This window comes from Lycium barbarum, chromosome 8 (assembly GCF_019175385.1).
Source record: "Lycium barbarum isolate Lr01 chromosome 8, ASM1917538v2, whole genome shotgun sequence".
Taxonomy (NCBI): domain Eukaryota; kingdom Viridiplantae; phylum Streptophyta; class Magnoliopsida; order Solanales; family Solanaceae; genus Lycium; species Lycium barbarum.
The window spans coordinates 35,988,366-36,004,739 of NC_083344.1; the positions used below are offsets into that span (position 1 = coordinate 35,988,366).

A 16,374-nucleotide genomic window follows, 5' to 3' on the forward strand; every position below is an offset into this window, starting at 1 on the left:
ATGGAGCCAAATTTGGCTAGCCATGGGCCGAATAGCCCCTTCTTCTCTTCTCAAGTTTCTTGTGTTGTAAAAAGATGAATAATTCTCTCTCTCTCTCTCTCTCTCTCTCTCTCTCTCTCTCTCTATATATATATATATATATATATATATATATATATATATATATATATATATATATATATATATATATATATATGGCTTCTACCAACACAAGGTGGACACATGTCCCCTTCTCCCTTTTTCTTGAACTTTCTTAAAATAAACAAATATGACCACTTGTCTTGTTATATAAGCTTTGGTCCATATATATTTATAATTGGCTCCATTTAATAAAAATATGGACATATGCCACACGACCAACATGGCCCCTTCAAGAACCTTCTTGAATATTTTGTGAAATTCTCATTTTGCCCCTAGCCTTCCACAATATTACCATGAACCACTTTGCGAATTTCCCTTTTTATCCTTAGCCTTTCTCAATATTTCCATACTAATAAATAACTTGTATATTAAAATAATTTTGGGAAATAGTCTTACCCTTAACTCACCACGACTACCTTGAAATATCCGAATGTACGAAATACGGGATATAACAGGACAAAACTTCCTTGTGTTTATGTTTTTTGTTTTTATATTTATTCTTAAATTAATATTAAGAAAACTATATGTTGTGTTGGATTTTTTCTCTCTTTTTTTCTAAATTGAACTGTTCAATATGAAAGTGATACTTTCACTAGTTTCATTTAGAATTTTAAGCATAGTATCTTCTCTAATTTTCCTTTATCTTATACCTTTTGGAAATAAAATAATTCTCTAATATATATTTAAAAAAATGAATGAATAAAGAATATAATACCAAGGATGAAAACCTGAAAAAGGACAAAACTTCCTTGTGTTTATGTTTTTTGTTTTTATATTTATTCTTAAATTAATATTAAGAAAACTATATGTTGTGTTGAATTTTTTCTTTCTTTTTTTCTAAATTGAACTGTTCAATATGATAAATATCATTTTTTATTTATTTAATATGATACATGATATCATCCAATTATGGCTAATGACATAATAAGATATGTCATTATTTTATCATATAAGACACATTATCTTGATTAATTATCTAAATTCATGTATTGAGAAAACATTTGCATTGTAATCAGAATTTTTATATTACTGAAATTATTGAGAAAAAGTATATAGCGTATTTTGTGAAGGTGAAGGTTTTACGCCTCCATATTTACAATGCGGAAGAAATGAAGATTGAAAGTATTCTTTCAATTAATGAGAAGTTAAAATGACTCATATCATTCGACATATGCTTCTATATATGTAAGTGGATACAATGTCTCTCCATTCCCCGTCACATTCCATCAAGTCTAGAATTTTTTTTGTTATTGTTTTTGACTGTCTTTTGCTTTTTATAAGTGCAAGAAATGGATGGAAGGCTTTCACTCAAAGAGATGGGAGATAAACTTGATCAAAAGAATATATAAATAATAGTTTTTTTTATAATATTATAACAATAAATCCAGTCATAAATAATTTTCTTTAACGATCGCGCGAAGCGCGATCTAATTCACTAATATAGAATAAGAACTCACCGTGCGTTTCACATAGGATCGATTTATTTTTCCAATTGTAATAACCATCCTATGATTTCTTCATTGAATACAGAATAAGAAAGTAATAACCATTCTAGGAGAAAATTTAGAGAACTTTTATTATTACAGAAACTAAATGTTTGTATGCCTAGCGGTAAAAATATAAATATGGTAATTCGGGTTAACAGTTTACCCGATAAGAAAATTGAGTAATCCGCACCCACATCGATAATCCGTTAACTATAAAAGTTTAATCCGTTCACCAATCGTTAATCCGATAACCCAATACCAATAAACTAATAAACCAATTTTATGATTGAATTATCGGTAATGATTCGGTTTTGACCCAGCCGCTCCTCCTATTGAAAATTAGTTTTTTGATTGGTAAGACAAAATTAATTACGTAAAAAAGAAGAGCACAGTCTGTATGTCTTTACTTTTTTTTTTTCCCGTTTTTTGGAGGAGCCGCTGTATTGTAAAGAGTTGGCACATCAGAACTTACAAGTTGTTATTTGTGCACTTGGCCCCTTAACTCTTTTGTTTTCCTTTGATAAGTAAACCCCGCATGCCAAACGCATCTCCGCTAGTCCGACTTTTATCGCTCAACCCCCTCGGCATCGTTCCGAATGTTAGAAAATGTTCACACAGTCGACGTCGGATTCACTGAGCAAAGCCTCATCTTTGGTGTTCCGCATCGGTACTGATGCCCACCTTTATGACGATCCCGATGACGTCAACATTGCTCCCCTTCTAGACAGCAAATTCGACTCAGAAATATGTGAAGCACTGAAGAGATTACTTGCTCTCATTGCCCAAGGTGCCGACGTCTCCAATTTCTTCCCTCAGGTCACTTCCCCCTTTTCCCAAATCTAATGGAACAAAGGAGTTTCACCTTGTTACTTACTCCCTCTGTTCCAATTTATGTGGCATGGTTCGAATTTTGATAGTCAAAACTGTTTTATTTTGATCGTGAATTAGGAAATGTAATTTATAAGTTTTTTGAAATAAAATATACATAGTTGGAAAATTAAAAAGTAAGTATAAGTCACAATAATTTACAATTCAAAACATCTAAAAGACATATGAAAAAATTACGGTAAAAACTTGTTTGAAGTGCGAAATTCAAAAGTTGCCACAAAAATTGGGACGGAGGGAGTATAACAAGATTTGAGTTATTGAAGTTTGTTTGACTAGTGCAGGTGGTGAAAAATGTGGCTTCACAATCAATGGAAGTGAAGAAGCTCGTCTACTTGTACCTCCTGCATTATGCTGAAAAGTATGACACTACCATAAATTACTTGCACCTTGTTTTTCCACACTCATTGAATTCCTGATTAATATAAATCACTGAATTAATTATTGTATTTGCGTTGTCCACATTTATACTTCAACTTCTTCCATTTGTTTAAACTAGTACTGCATAATTTATTGCAACTTGGTTTATTATTAAGTAAAGCTTTATGAACAAGCAGAAAATCAGTTCCCAAGTGGAAGAATTATTTGGGAAACTTACATAAATGGACCATTCGGCTATCTAGTTTACCAAACATGGCCGAACTATACACTTCAGCTGTATATGTTGTGTATAGGTATGTATAGTAACTGTATAGTTAGTATACTTTATAAACTATTTATACACTGTCTGGATAGATGGCCGAATGGTATTTGGCTGTAATTTTCCCAAATTATTTTGCTAAACGAATTTGGGGTATAAACATTAGGGCTCCTATTCAATATTTAATCTCCCTTACATAAATTAATCAAACTTACTATAACTTGCTGCCGTTGCACACATGAACAATTTTATTATCAGTAAAGGTAATAATTTTGATTTGCCAGCAAAAAATGTATGTTGGGAAGTCTTTACAGCTAAAACTATAGCTACATCACAAATGATTTGATGACCTCAAGAAGACAATCATTTCTATATGATACTACAGCCATGTTGCACCAAATAGGATAATAAGGAAATATATCTGCATCTTATAGTAATTACAAATAGAGGCTCTTGCATTTCTTTACTTCCATATGGACCACCAAATTGCCGCTGGCATCGAATTCCCAATACCTTTCCTGTGCTAGTATTGGAGGAGTTCCATTATTGATGTAGGCGTTGACCAACTAAGCCCCAAAATAATGAAAATGAAATTTCATAGTTGAGAGGTGAAGCTGAATTGCAAGAATAGATGGTTGATATCTTCACTTTTTTTTCCGCAAAGAATACATTTGTTGCAAATGTTGAAACCACTTTTTTAGGGATTATTTTGGGTTGATCATGCTTCCTGTGCTACCAACCAAGTGAGGAGAGAGCGGAGGCGCTTTGTTTTCTAAGTTATTTCCATCTGTTGTTCCTTGTTTGCTGAGCCGTCAACAGTAAATTGTCTGGTCTAAAGGGCAGCCCGGTGCACTAAGCTCCCGCTATGCGCGGGGTCCGGGGAAGGGCCCCGGACCACAAGGGTCTATTGTACGCAGCCTTACCTTGCATTTCTGCAAGAGGCTGTTTCCACGGCTCGAACCCGTGACCTCCTGGTCACATGGCAGCAACTTTACCAGTTACGCCAAGGCTCCCCTTCGTAAATTGTCTGGTGTGTTTTGTGGAAATTGGTAGCTATTAAGGAGTTGCAGAGAGAACAAAGACTTTTTGTTCCCCGGTCTTTGAAATTTCTTCTAAAAATGATGTTGAACCCTTGATTTGACCAGTAATCAGAATTTCAGAAATAATTGCTAGTAGGTTTGTCGCAGAGGTGTAAAGATCAGGGTGAATCTCTTTTATTGGGTAGTTGCTAGTTGACATCTTTTTAAGCAGCAACTTTCCATTTTGTATCTTCAAGTTTTTAACTCCTATCTTTCAGTCTTTAGCTCTCTAGTCTTTTTGTCAGTAATAAAAGATGCCCATCTGACTAGGTTAAGTTTCTCCTTTCTTTATTGCCGCATTGCAAGAAATTTCTATCTAGTTTGTCCAGTCCTTTGGCTGCCGGGGACGGGGGAATCATGACATGCTGTGCTAGTAAACTGTTGACAGTTTTAGTCTGATTAGAGCTACTGGCTCTTGCCGCAGGAGAGCTTTTTTTCCACTTTCCCAAGACTCCTTTCTGGATAGAAGAAGCTTTAGATTTAGCTCCCAAAGGGAGACACAGGTACTTGGCGCAGGAGTCCTAGTGCTGCAATCAAGTGTGTCTGCCAGTTTTTGCGAGTTAATTACCTCATTATCTGGAAAGAGATGACTCTTGGAGTAGTTAAATCATAACCCAAAGGTTGCTTGAAATAAAAAGTGAATCGATAGGAGATAGATCATCTGTTGCACTTCAATATCACATAAGATCGAGGAGTCATCTGCACAAAGTATGTGGGAGATAGCCATGTCTTAGTGATCTCATGGCAGTGTGAACTCCTGTATCCAATTTTGTTGCCTTTCTATAAAAAGCATTTTTCTGACCATAATAAAGGGGGGAGGGCATAGGGGGTTCCCCTGTCTCAGACCTTTTCCAAATGAGAATAAACCCTGTGGATAGTGAATTTTAATGTGGAGATGCGGAAGGAAGTTAAGAAGTTAAGAAGGAAATTCCAGTGAACTTTATCAAAGGTTTCTCAATGTCTCGTTTGCCAAGACACCAGCTTTGCACTGGCATGAAGTTGAAGTAATTCTGGGAAGATTGGATTGTCTGATGTTGCTGAAGCTGTCATCCCAACCTACTAAGGATAGTAAACGATCAATTCTAAATGTCTCTTGACCAGGTGAACTTGCCTCTAGCTAGATAGGGCCAGCTAGCTCTAAGTCTCCTACCAAGTTAGAGGAACGCTATTATGGCTCTGGTGAGGTTATGGTTGTCCTTTCATTCTCTGGGAACATGGTGGTGTTGAAATTCTCACACATAACTCAAGGATCTTAAGTTATGCCTTTGGTGGTCACAAAGCTTCTATCCTGTCTATTTGTAGGATCCTACCAACATAAGCTCACAGTGAACCCATTGAAGTGATTGAACATTAATAAATGAGACAGTAATAGAATGCTCTCTTTATATAAGTTCGGTATCGTACCAGGCTCTCTTGTCCCGTATGATCGCATTGCCTCCCTTCGTGCCTTCATCATCAAAACATAGTTTGTCCATCTGCCTGCTTGGAGTTGACCTGCAATTTGTGGTTGGAAATTGTAGAGCTTAGTCTCTTGCAGACAGTAAACATCTGCTTGCCATTTCCTGATAAGTGGTTTTCAGTATTCTGTGTTTGTCAGAACAGTTTAGATCGCTAACATTTCAAGAAATAACTTTTAGCAGCTTCAAATATTGATGCATGGGACTTTCCTTCCTTTACCTAGGTTTACGGATATAATGTTGTAAGCTAAAATGATATACAGCTGAGTTTCAGATGTATATTTTCGGATATAATGTGGAAGCTAAAACGATGTACAGCTGGTTTGTGCACATGGAAACTTCTATTCGGTTTCTGGTTAGAGCTGCTTTGCTTCGTGTAGGCATATGTTTTTTATTGTACTTATTAACAGACAACCTCAATATTAAATGAGATTAGAATAACATGAAAAAAACTTACTCATCTATTCTCTTATATATGCTGTAGGCGTCCTAATGAAGCATTGCTTTCAATAAACTGTTTCCAGAGGGATCTGGGAGATTCTAATCCGTTGGTGCGGGCATGGGCACTCCGTACAATGGCAGGAATTCGTCTTCATGTGATTGCACCCCTTGTTCTGGTAGCAGTGGGAAAATGTGCAAGAGATCCATCAGTATATGTTAGGAAGTGTGCTGCTAATGCACTCCCAAAGTTACATGATTTGCGTTTGGAGGAGAATATTAGTACTATTGAAGAGGTAGGTTTTGTAGCTTTGAGGCCAGGGATGTTGGTACCTAGGCATCTTATAAAGTAATCATGTCTTTGTAATCATCCAGTTTTACTTATACAGGAAAGAACTGCTCCAATGTAGAAATCATTTATCTAAAAACAGATCTCTTGCTAAGCAAGGGTGTTCCCTTGGTTTGTCCTAAAAATTAGACTTCTGACATATACAATAGCTAAAGCTGTTTAACTTTGATTTCATTGCACGTTTGACAGTTTCCCAGGGTCTTCTCTTCTCACGAAAGAAAAGAAAGAACCTTACTCAACTTATATTTTTCACGTTTTCTTCCGTGTTGCCATGTATGTTTTCTACAATTAAACTGCATTCATGGCTTCAACTATACTTGTGTCATACAAGTAAACCAAAAATCTTTCCTTCAAGCAATGCTCCTAGATGAACTGAATTTCATCGTTACTATATTTGACTTCTACTGCATCTGCTATTATGTTTTGCAGACTGTTGGAATTCTTCTGACTGATAGCTCTCCTGGAGTAGTTGGAGCTGCTGCTGCAGCATTTTCTTCTATATGTCCTAATAATTTCTCTCTAATTGCAAAAAATTATAGAAGGCTGTGCGAGACTCTCCCTGATGTGGAAGAATGGGGTCAGATTATTTTGATAGGGATCCTTATACGGTATATTATTGCTAGGCATGGGCTTGTTAAGGAATCCTTGATGGTAGATTCCCATTCTTCAGAGAATTGTAATTCAGAAAAGGAAGGATCTGAAACCTATTTTGGAATCAAAGAGAGCACCAATGACATTGGCAGTGTAGTTTGTGAATCTGAGATAGCAGAAATAGTATCCAGGAGTTATCTTGAAGGACCAGATAAGTATTTATCCAGACCAACTTCCAAAAGAGCTTCTTCTGTCAAGGACTTTCCAGACTTTACATCTCCAAAAAGTAACGATGACGTGAAGATTCTACTACAGTGTACTTTACCTCTACTGTGGAGCCAAAATAGTGCAGTAGTACTTGCTGCTGCCGGGGTGCACTGGATTATGGCACCAAAAGAAGAAATTAAAAGAATCGTTAAGCCTTTGTTGTTTCTGTTGAGATCATCCAGTGCCTCAAAATATGTGGTAATTTTTTGTCTCCTACTAGTTTGAGTCAAAACTGATTATTATTTACATGGTGTAATATGTCTCAGGGGCCATTGAACTTTTTAGCCTAGAGTGATAGAAAACGAACATTGAGAGGTGGCATTTTATTTATTTAACCATTGACAACATAACCTTGATCCTCTGTTAACTTCTTGGCCTGTTTCGGTAGGAGTTTGTCACCTGCAATGCATATGACCTTCTATGGGAACTCAAGCTTTGATGAGTTTGTATTCAGTTGTAATGATATTCAGTGTTATCAAAGGCGCGCTTTGAGCGCGCTTAAGCCCTGAAGCGAGGCTCAAAACATGTTGAGCGTTTCGCCTCGCTTTATGTGCGCTTCAGTGTCATCATCAAGGCTCTAAGACATACTTTTCCTTGCCAATGAGCCTCTCTTGGAGAGGTGACACTAGAGGATTGATATTTCACTTTACCGTAATATTTTTACAATCACTTTGTCCATATATTTGTTATTCATGCTTATTATTATCAATCTTGGACTAAACATATACATATTTGTATTTTTGCACCATTGCGCTTTTTTCCATTAAAGCCCCCACTTTATTTGTGCTTTGCGCTTAAAGCCCCAGCTGACCTTAGAGCTTTTTTGCGCTTTTCGCTTTTGATAACACTGATGATATTGTAGATTGAAAAAACTTGGCAATATAAATTACACAAGAGGTTAAAACATTGTAAAGTCCTCTCAATTCTCTTGCTTGTAATTGTTTAAAGGTCACCTTGTGCTGTTCTAGCCTGTCAATGGGGCAAAAACACATGTAAAAATAGTTTGACAATCTCCACTTCCTAATTTCACAAGTTGCTGCTAGAGTTTTATACTCCCAAAAAAAAAGAGTGAGAAAAGAATGATGTCATTCTATTGCCGGGAGTGTGACTTAGAGGTTAAAGGAAGAGGAATATGGCTTGGGGAAGGGAGGATGACAACTCAAGGCAGAGGGGTGCGCACCATAATCTTTTTTCGATTTCTCACTTTTCTTGTCATTTGGACTGAAAATCTAGTTGAATGTCTATATTGGATCACTTAAATAGTAGTGACAGTCACTGACTTGTATATAAAAAAAGTATTGATTGTCAAGTTGCTGCTTTCCTAAGCTCAGCCAGCAAATCAACATCTGCCAATCAATTTCTTTGCCCTGAAGTTTACTGTACTGTTAGTTGACTTGGTTCAAGTCTTTTTCACATTTTATTCGGCCTAAAAATCTGGGGTGTTTCTATGAAGATTTATCCACACTTTAGGTTGTGAAATAAGTGTTTTTTGGTACTGGATTAGAGCTCTCCTTCTACAGGATGTTTCACAAGTTAAAGAGATTTTTGGCCATAGTTTAAGAAGATCGAATTCTCCCATAACTTACTAGCTAGTGAGATGAGGTCGTTCAGACCTTTAAGGGCTGTTCTTTAGAACTTTGTTTTCCTGAAAACACTATGACCACATTATTTTGCTGCAATCATACATCCATCCTTTAAGTAGAACTTTGTTTTTGTGAAAACACTATAGCCCGACTTTGCTGCCATCTATGTTTTGGTGTATATGTAATGCTTTGGTTGATGCAGGTGCTCTGCAACATTCAAGTGTTTGCTAAAGCAATGCCTACCTTGTTTATTTCCCATTTTGAAGACTTCTTCGTGAGCTCTACTGATCCGTATCAAGTAAAAGCTCTGAAGCTTGACATACTCTCTTTAATTGTGACAGATTCATCAATTTCACCTATTTTTAATGAGTTCCAGGTACACTTTCTCATCAAAACTTTACCTATATGTACATTTTCGAACTATAATGATTGTCTTAATCTAATTATTTGAGATGCTATATGCTAGCCAAACTCAGCTTTATACGTTAATGAATCCTCTCAAAGCACCTTCCTCTCCTTTTTTATATGCCATTGAATGTAGTGTTTGGTTTATTCTTTATCAACAAAAAAGGGAGTATGTGTGCGTATTTCAATTTTCTTAATTGTTGCAATTTAGCTGCTTGCACATTGGGGTTTCTAATCTCTTTACAGCCACGTGTTAACTTCAGCATCATTATATTCTTTTTCTCTTTGTTGTCGTGGAATTAGTCATGCAAGCTAGTGCTAATTTGTTAGTTAATTTCTAGGATTATATCAAAGATCCAGACAGAAGGTTTGCTGCAGATGCTGTCGCTGCTATTGGTTTATGTGCCCAACGACTTCCAAATATAGCAAGCATATGTCTGGAAGGGCTATTGGTTTTGACTTCATCTGGTAAAAGCATCTTCTGTCTATGGAATCTATAGGAGAGCTTTTGTTTTATGTAATTCTGAGCTTCATTGCTTTATTTATTTAGTTTCAATTATTTAAGTGATCACGGACATGCAGAAATTTCAGATGTGGACATAGCATCAATGGATGAAGAAGCAGTTATTCTGATTCAAGCAATAAATTCCATCAAAACAATCATAAAACATGAACCCTCAAGTCGTGACAAAGTGAGTTGCTTTACTAACTCAGGAAATTTACACATTTTGCAATTTCTAGCCAATTACTCTCATTTTGTTTAGCTATTAATTAATGATGATATCTTACACAGAATTTCTAACACACCCCTAACAGAGGACAGTCCTTTTAGGAATTTTTTTTGGTCTGGTAACAAGTACTCCCTCCATTCAGTTTACATTACACTATTTCCTTATTAGTCCGTTCAAAAAAGAATGTAACATTTCTATATTTGAAAACATCTAATTATAAACATCACATTTTACCCTTAGTGAGAAGTTCTGATAGCCACACAAATATTATGGCATGTTTAAGACCACAAGTTTTAAAAGTCTTATAGCCGCACAAATGTTATGACATGTTTAAGACCACAAGTTTCAAAAGTGTCCCCTTAAAATTCCTTAAGAAGTCGAACTATGTCACATAAATTGAAATGGAGGGATATATAGTGTTTCTTTAATGTTGCTTCAAGTATAAGGTAGCATTGAGACTGCTTATTATCTTAGGAGTCTTTTAATGGGTAGCGTTGCATGTTCACAGTCCTTTCGGAGAAGAAGGTGTCAATGGACTTGTCTTGCCACCTCTCTCATGTGGACGTCAGAAGAAATTTTATATGTTGCAGAAATTTAATATACTGTTTACGTTTTTCTGACATGGAACTTTTGAATCTGAGCTCTAATTGTAACTTAGAGACACATTTATTAAACAAAAAGTTTATAGTTTGGAGCAGAACTCCACTAAAGGAGCCTGTAGTGACTAGCGCCACTGGAAATGTGGAAATCTTTTGCGTTAACTGAGCCATGAGTAGAAACTTTACATTTAAATCTACATGCATTCTTTTATGTTCTCCCTGCATATAATGATTAACATACTATTCAAAAACCCAAAAAGAAAAAAGAATGAAGTATATACTATAATCTGTGATACACTTAAAAAGAAAAAAGAATGAAGTATATACTATAATCTGTGATACAGAACTTACTCACTCACTTCTTTTGACAAAGGTAATTGTTCATTTGGCACGTAAGTTGGATTCTATCCGAGTACCAAGTGCACGTGCAATGATTATTTGGATGTTGGGCGAGTATAACTCCACGGGACATATAATTCCCAAGGTGTTACCCACAGTTCTCAAGTATCTTGCTTGGACTTTTTCTTCAGAAGCACTTGAAGCAAAGCTCCAGATTCTTAATGCGATGGTCAAGGTAGAACGCTACAAATAGCTTTTGTTTTTCCTCAATGAGCCTCTAGCTCAATGTTTTTGGATGGTTTGCATTTATCATAATTGCATTGCTTTTTAGCTCTGGAAAATCTTCTTGTTTTCTCATAATTATATTCCTTTGACTCATATTATTTGTTGTTGCTACTGTTCCATTGTTTTCAGTATGGCTCCTTCACTTCTGTATTTGCTTTACATACTTGATTTTTGATATGCTTTACTGAGCTGAGGGTCTATTGGAAACAGCCTCTCTACCTTCTCAAGGTAGGGGGTAAGGCTGCGTACACGCCACCCTCCCCAGACCTCACTTGTGGGATTACACTGGGTATGTTGTTGTTGTATATTCCTTTGATGTTCTTGGCTTAAGTGGAATATTTGCATATGGCTGTACTTTGCGTTGTTAAGACGAAAATTGAATCTATAAACAAATAGCACAGGTGAGCTAACTGTTTAACGGCTTCAATTGCTATTGAGAAGCACGACTGACATTATAGGAGCATCATCTCCACTATCAGCAATGATACTTTTTCATGCCAAATTTAGTTACTTCATTTTCTATCGAGGATGTAGCTTGACGTGAGATGCGAATTCTGTTATATACTAAATTCTATGGTGTTTGTTTATCCGCATAGGCATCTTACAAAATTAATAATGACATGTATCTTTTTTATTAACTAAAGACGATTATTACAGTATATTTATTATGAGGAGTGCTTGCTGTACTTTCAAGCTCTCTGTAATATGATTAATCTGTCCTAAAATATGATTGGTAAAACATATCTGAACTGATATACTCTTGTGAGTTTACATATTTAACTTATTCTGCTCTTAGATCTGACATATGGGCTTCTCGAAAGTACAAGATTAGATGTTGCATACTCCTGTATTCTTCGAGAAAGAGATGCTATCCAGATATGCAACTAATTTGGTTCCTTAATGAAGTAATTTCCTTTGATTAATCAATGGTTGAATTTCACAAACCTCCGGTTGATAGTTCAGGAACCTTGTCTCATTTAATCAACAATAGGCTTGGATGTTTTTCAGGTCTTATTACATGCAGAAGGGGAAGCACTATCAACCTTCAAGACACTCTTAAACTATGTACTTGAACTAGCTAAATGTGACTTGAATTATGATATCCGTGACCGTGCACGTCTTCTACAGAAACTCTTATCCCACTATATTGGCACTCATGAGTTGGAAGAATCAGCTCACCGAGCAGCTCCTGACAGCGCATTGCATGTACTTGCAGGACACTTATTTGGGAGAGAAACAAAGCCCAGTCCGTCAGAACCGTTAGCTTATCGGTTTTATCTTCCTGGATCTCTTTCACTGATGGTTCTTCATGCTGCTCCAGGATACGAACCTCTCCCACAGCCATTAAGTTTGATTTGCGATGACACTACTCATGAATCCAATATGGTAAAAGATATGAAGCAACCGGAGAATGGAGCCACTCAAAGTGAATCGTATGAAACTGATGATGCTGACTCGGTATCTGGATCACTAAATGAAGAAAGCACATCTGGTTACAATTCTCAAGATTCTCCAACTGGCTCAAGTGGAACTCGGGGTAGCCACGGGAGTGGGTCTGTGAGTGATGATGACGGGCACGCTGGTCCACTGATTCATCTGTCTGACAGTGGCAATGCTCATGGGAATCAGTTGGGACCAAGGATTAATCAAAATTCTGACTCCAATGATCTTGGGGAATTAATGTCTGTAAGAGCTCTTGAATCCTGGTTGGATGACAGTCCTGGTTCTACCCACAATTCTGTAGAATTGAATAATGTCTTTCAATCATTGGCCAGAATTTCAATTGGAGATATTAGTAGCAGAGTTAAACCTAAATCCTACACTTTGTTAGATCCTGCAAATGGAAATGGCTTGAGTGTGGAATACACATTTTCATCAGAGGTGTCAAGCATATCTCCTCTGCTTGTTTGTATTCAGGTTACATTTATCAACAGTTCGGTGGAAGCTATGTCCAATTTACAGTTGGTCGAAGAGGATTCTGGCATGAGGGTAGAATCTTCAGATCAAGTGCTGACATCAGATGAGAGGTAATTGTTGCGCTTTGCAATTTTCAGTATATACTTTGTTGTTCAGAATAATAGTGATTCTTATATTGAATAATGCTGCTTTGAGAACATGCCTTTGAATATTTCTTTTGTCAATCACCTTTTCCTAGATATAAAAGAGGAAAGAAATGTTACGGTAAGATAGTTAATTAAGTTCCACTGTCCTTTGTGAAAGTTCTCTTTCTCATCTAGAAAGCCATCTTTTCAGTTCCTCTTGTTGCTTTATGAACTAGTGGCCAGGAGTTCATTGTTTCACTGGTCTTCAGGCCTTCACTGAAATTCTCAGCCAGAAAAGTACTCCCTCTGTCCCAATTTATGCGACACACTTTCCTTTTTAGTCTGTCCCAAAAAGAATGCCTCCTTTCCATATTTAGAAACAATTTAACTTTAAAATTCCCCTTTTACCCTTAATGAGAAGATTTACAACCACACAAATATCTGAAAGCTTGTTTTGGACCACAAATTTCAAAAGTCTCTTCTTTCTTTCTTAAACTCCGTTCCAAGTCAAATGGGGCCACATGAATTGGGGTGGAGGGAGTAGATATTATCATAGAGATGTCTTAGACCATTGTAGAAATGTAAACACATGCTCATCTCTAGTCACTTAAATGTATAATTGGTAGGATCTCAGTACCTGACTTCCAGGTTCCTGAATGGTCAGTTATTCATATAATATGATTTGATAGTGTAAAGGGTGCATTTCTGTTTTAATTTGTTTCTTATTCTTCTCTGTTGCCATGTAATGTTCTGGTTTCTTCTCCTGCTGTCATTGTCTTTGATTGTTAGTAGTATGACAACATTGGCATTAAGATCGTTCTGTTTAGTCATGCTATGGCATCTTAGACAACATTGGCATTAAGATCGTGCTGTTTAGTCATGCTATGGCATCTTACTCTTTTTTCAAGTTGGTGAGGGCTCTTGCACTTGCTCATCTTTGTTTGTAGTTCCAAGATGTCTGTTAATGATGTGCCGACTCTAGTTCCAATGGAAAAAATTGCTAAGCTGGAGCAGGGTCAGGTTACGCAGAGAACCCTTCAGGTCCGGTTCCACCATCATCTTTTGCCCCTTAAGCTGCTTTTATGGTGCAATGACAAGAAATATCCTGTGAAGTTGAGACCTGATATCGGATATTTTGTAAAACCTCTTCCAATGGAAATCGATGTGTTCTCAGTCAAGGAATCTCAGCTGCCTGGAATGTTTGAATATTTAAGGAGGTCAGTTATTATTTTATTCATCTTTGGTGAAGTGTATGAAAAGATCAACTATTTGCGACCTTGAACCCTTGAAATTTGGTGCTTCATTGTTTTGCGTCTCATGTCTCTGCTGAGAAGTCAAGATATTGTTGCTTTTTATGAAACCAAATCGGCAAATCCGATTGTGTTATTTGCGGATCTGCTGATATTTTATTAGGTTAAGTCAACTGAGATATGCCATTTTGCCGTTTTTCGAAAATGATGACAATTCTCTGATCTTGAACTGTGTGGTTCCTTGTTCTGGAACCTTATAAATGGGAAAAGTGAAAAACCCTCTGAATGACATCTGAGAAATATCGGTTTTAAGTTGAATGTGTAAATGAAAGTTTGAAGTTCTCCATAATTTATTGTTTTATGGACTTTACACCTCATTGTTCCGGGATTCTCTTGTGACCATTTTCCTATAATTTGCTACAGGTGTACTTTCATTGACCATATTGAAGAACTTAACAAGCTTGAGAGCCCCTTAGCAAAGGACAACTTCCTTGTAATCTGTGAGACTTTGGCTTTAAAGGTGCTTAGTAATGCCAATCTTTTTCTTGTATCTGTGGACATGCCTGTTGGCACCAACCTCGATGATGCTTCAGGTTTACGGCTTAGGTTCAGTGGTGAGATATTAAGCAACTCAATCCCATGTTTAATTACTATTACTGTTGAAGGTAGATGCTCTGAACCGCTGGACACTGCAGTAAAAGTCAACTGCGAAGAGACTGTTTTTGGCCTGAACTTTTTGAACAGGGTTGTAAATTTTTTGACTGAGCCTGCTCGTTCATGATGAGAATCTAGTTTAATCTGAAATAACCTGATCATTGGATTATTGTTTGTTCAAGAGGGGTTAATTATGTACATTTTCCTTGTATCATTGGACTATTGGTGGCCTTTGCAATGGTAGTTTCTCCATATGTGAAGGTCAAGTTACTGCAAATGTAAATCTGACACCACTGTTTGTTTATATGATATGATTTGTTGCTTTACCTCAATGCATTGGTATTACTTATGGAATCCCAAAAGTAAAAGAAAAAGAAAGGGAATAATGCTTTGGAAGAACACACTAGTTTTAACTAGTCACCGAAAAAAAAGAGTCAGGGAGATGCATTTTATGAATTACTATCCGGAACAAAAACTCTCTCAACCTTAAACCGACAATCCAAGGGTTTACACCGATGGCAACTTCTCTCTCTTTGGGTGTGTTTGGTACGGAGGAAAATGTTTTCTCGGAAAAAAAGTGAGTTTCTTAGTGTTTGGTAAGGAAACAAAATTTTTTTTATCTCAAAAGTACTTATATGTAAGATAGCAAGATTATGGGGGTGGGATGGTGCGGGGACGGGGGATTTGGAGGTAGCGGGAGGTGGGATGGTCAAGGGGTGGGGGTTGGGGGCATTGGGTGGGTGGGGAGAGACAATAAACTTGAAATGTCATTTATAGAATTTATTTTCCTCATTTCTATTAAGGAAGTCATTTTTCTCATTCTTACCGAACTTATTTTCTTAGAGAAAATGTATTCCAAAACATTTTTACCAATCAAATATGAGAAAATTGAAAAATGTTTTACTCCATACCAAACACACCCTTGCTCTTGGATAATTTGATTGGGGGTTGCGGAGTAAGAGGTTGTGAAATGATGTGTAGTGGAAATTAACTTCAAATTAAAGATTTTTGGCATCATTTGAAGGATCAATGTTCGAATCCATCATTGACCTTTTCAGAGAGCAAGAGTAAAGTAATTGGCTGTATATCCATTCTACCAGTGATTCCATATCTTTCATGTGGCATTATATGAGCTTGGGCACCACTAGCTTC

General features: G+C 36.7%; 1 protein-coding gene across 4 annotated transcripts; it reads left to right on the top strand.

The window, feature by feature from the left end:
• Window positions 1–2,077: 2,077 nt before the first annotated feature.
• Window positions 2,078–15,548, top strand: LOC132606118 (AP3-complex subunit beta-A). Of its 4 annotated transcripts, none has more exons than XM_060319460.1 (12): window positions 2,081–2,444; window positions 2,798–2,874; window positions 5,964–6,065; window positions 6,174–6,423; window positions 6,906–7,532; window positions 9,120–9,293; window positions 9,664–9,790; window positions 9,914–10,014; window positions 11,026–11,226; window positions 12,285–13,303; window positions 14,266–14,535; window positions 14,992–15,548. In XM_060319460.1, exons 1-12 carry the CDS (start codon window positions 2,235–2,237, stop codon window positions 15,347–15,349), a joined length of 3,516 nt encoding a protein of 1,171 aa, XP_060175443.1. In that variant the 5' UTR covers window positions 2,081–2,234; the 3' UTR covers window positions 15,350–15,548. The 4 variants fall into 4 exon arrangements, with proteins under 4 accessions (XP_060175446.1, XP_060175443.1, XP_060175442.1 ...); XM_060319459.1 differs by having other exon boundaries at window positions 2,082–2,444; window positions 9,905–10,014; XM_060319463.1 differs by lacking the exon at window positions 14,992–15,548 and having other exon boundaries at window positions 2,078–2,444; window positions 9,905–10,014; window positions 14,227–14,364.
• The last annotated feature ends 826 nt before the right edge of the window (window positions 15,549–16,374 follow it).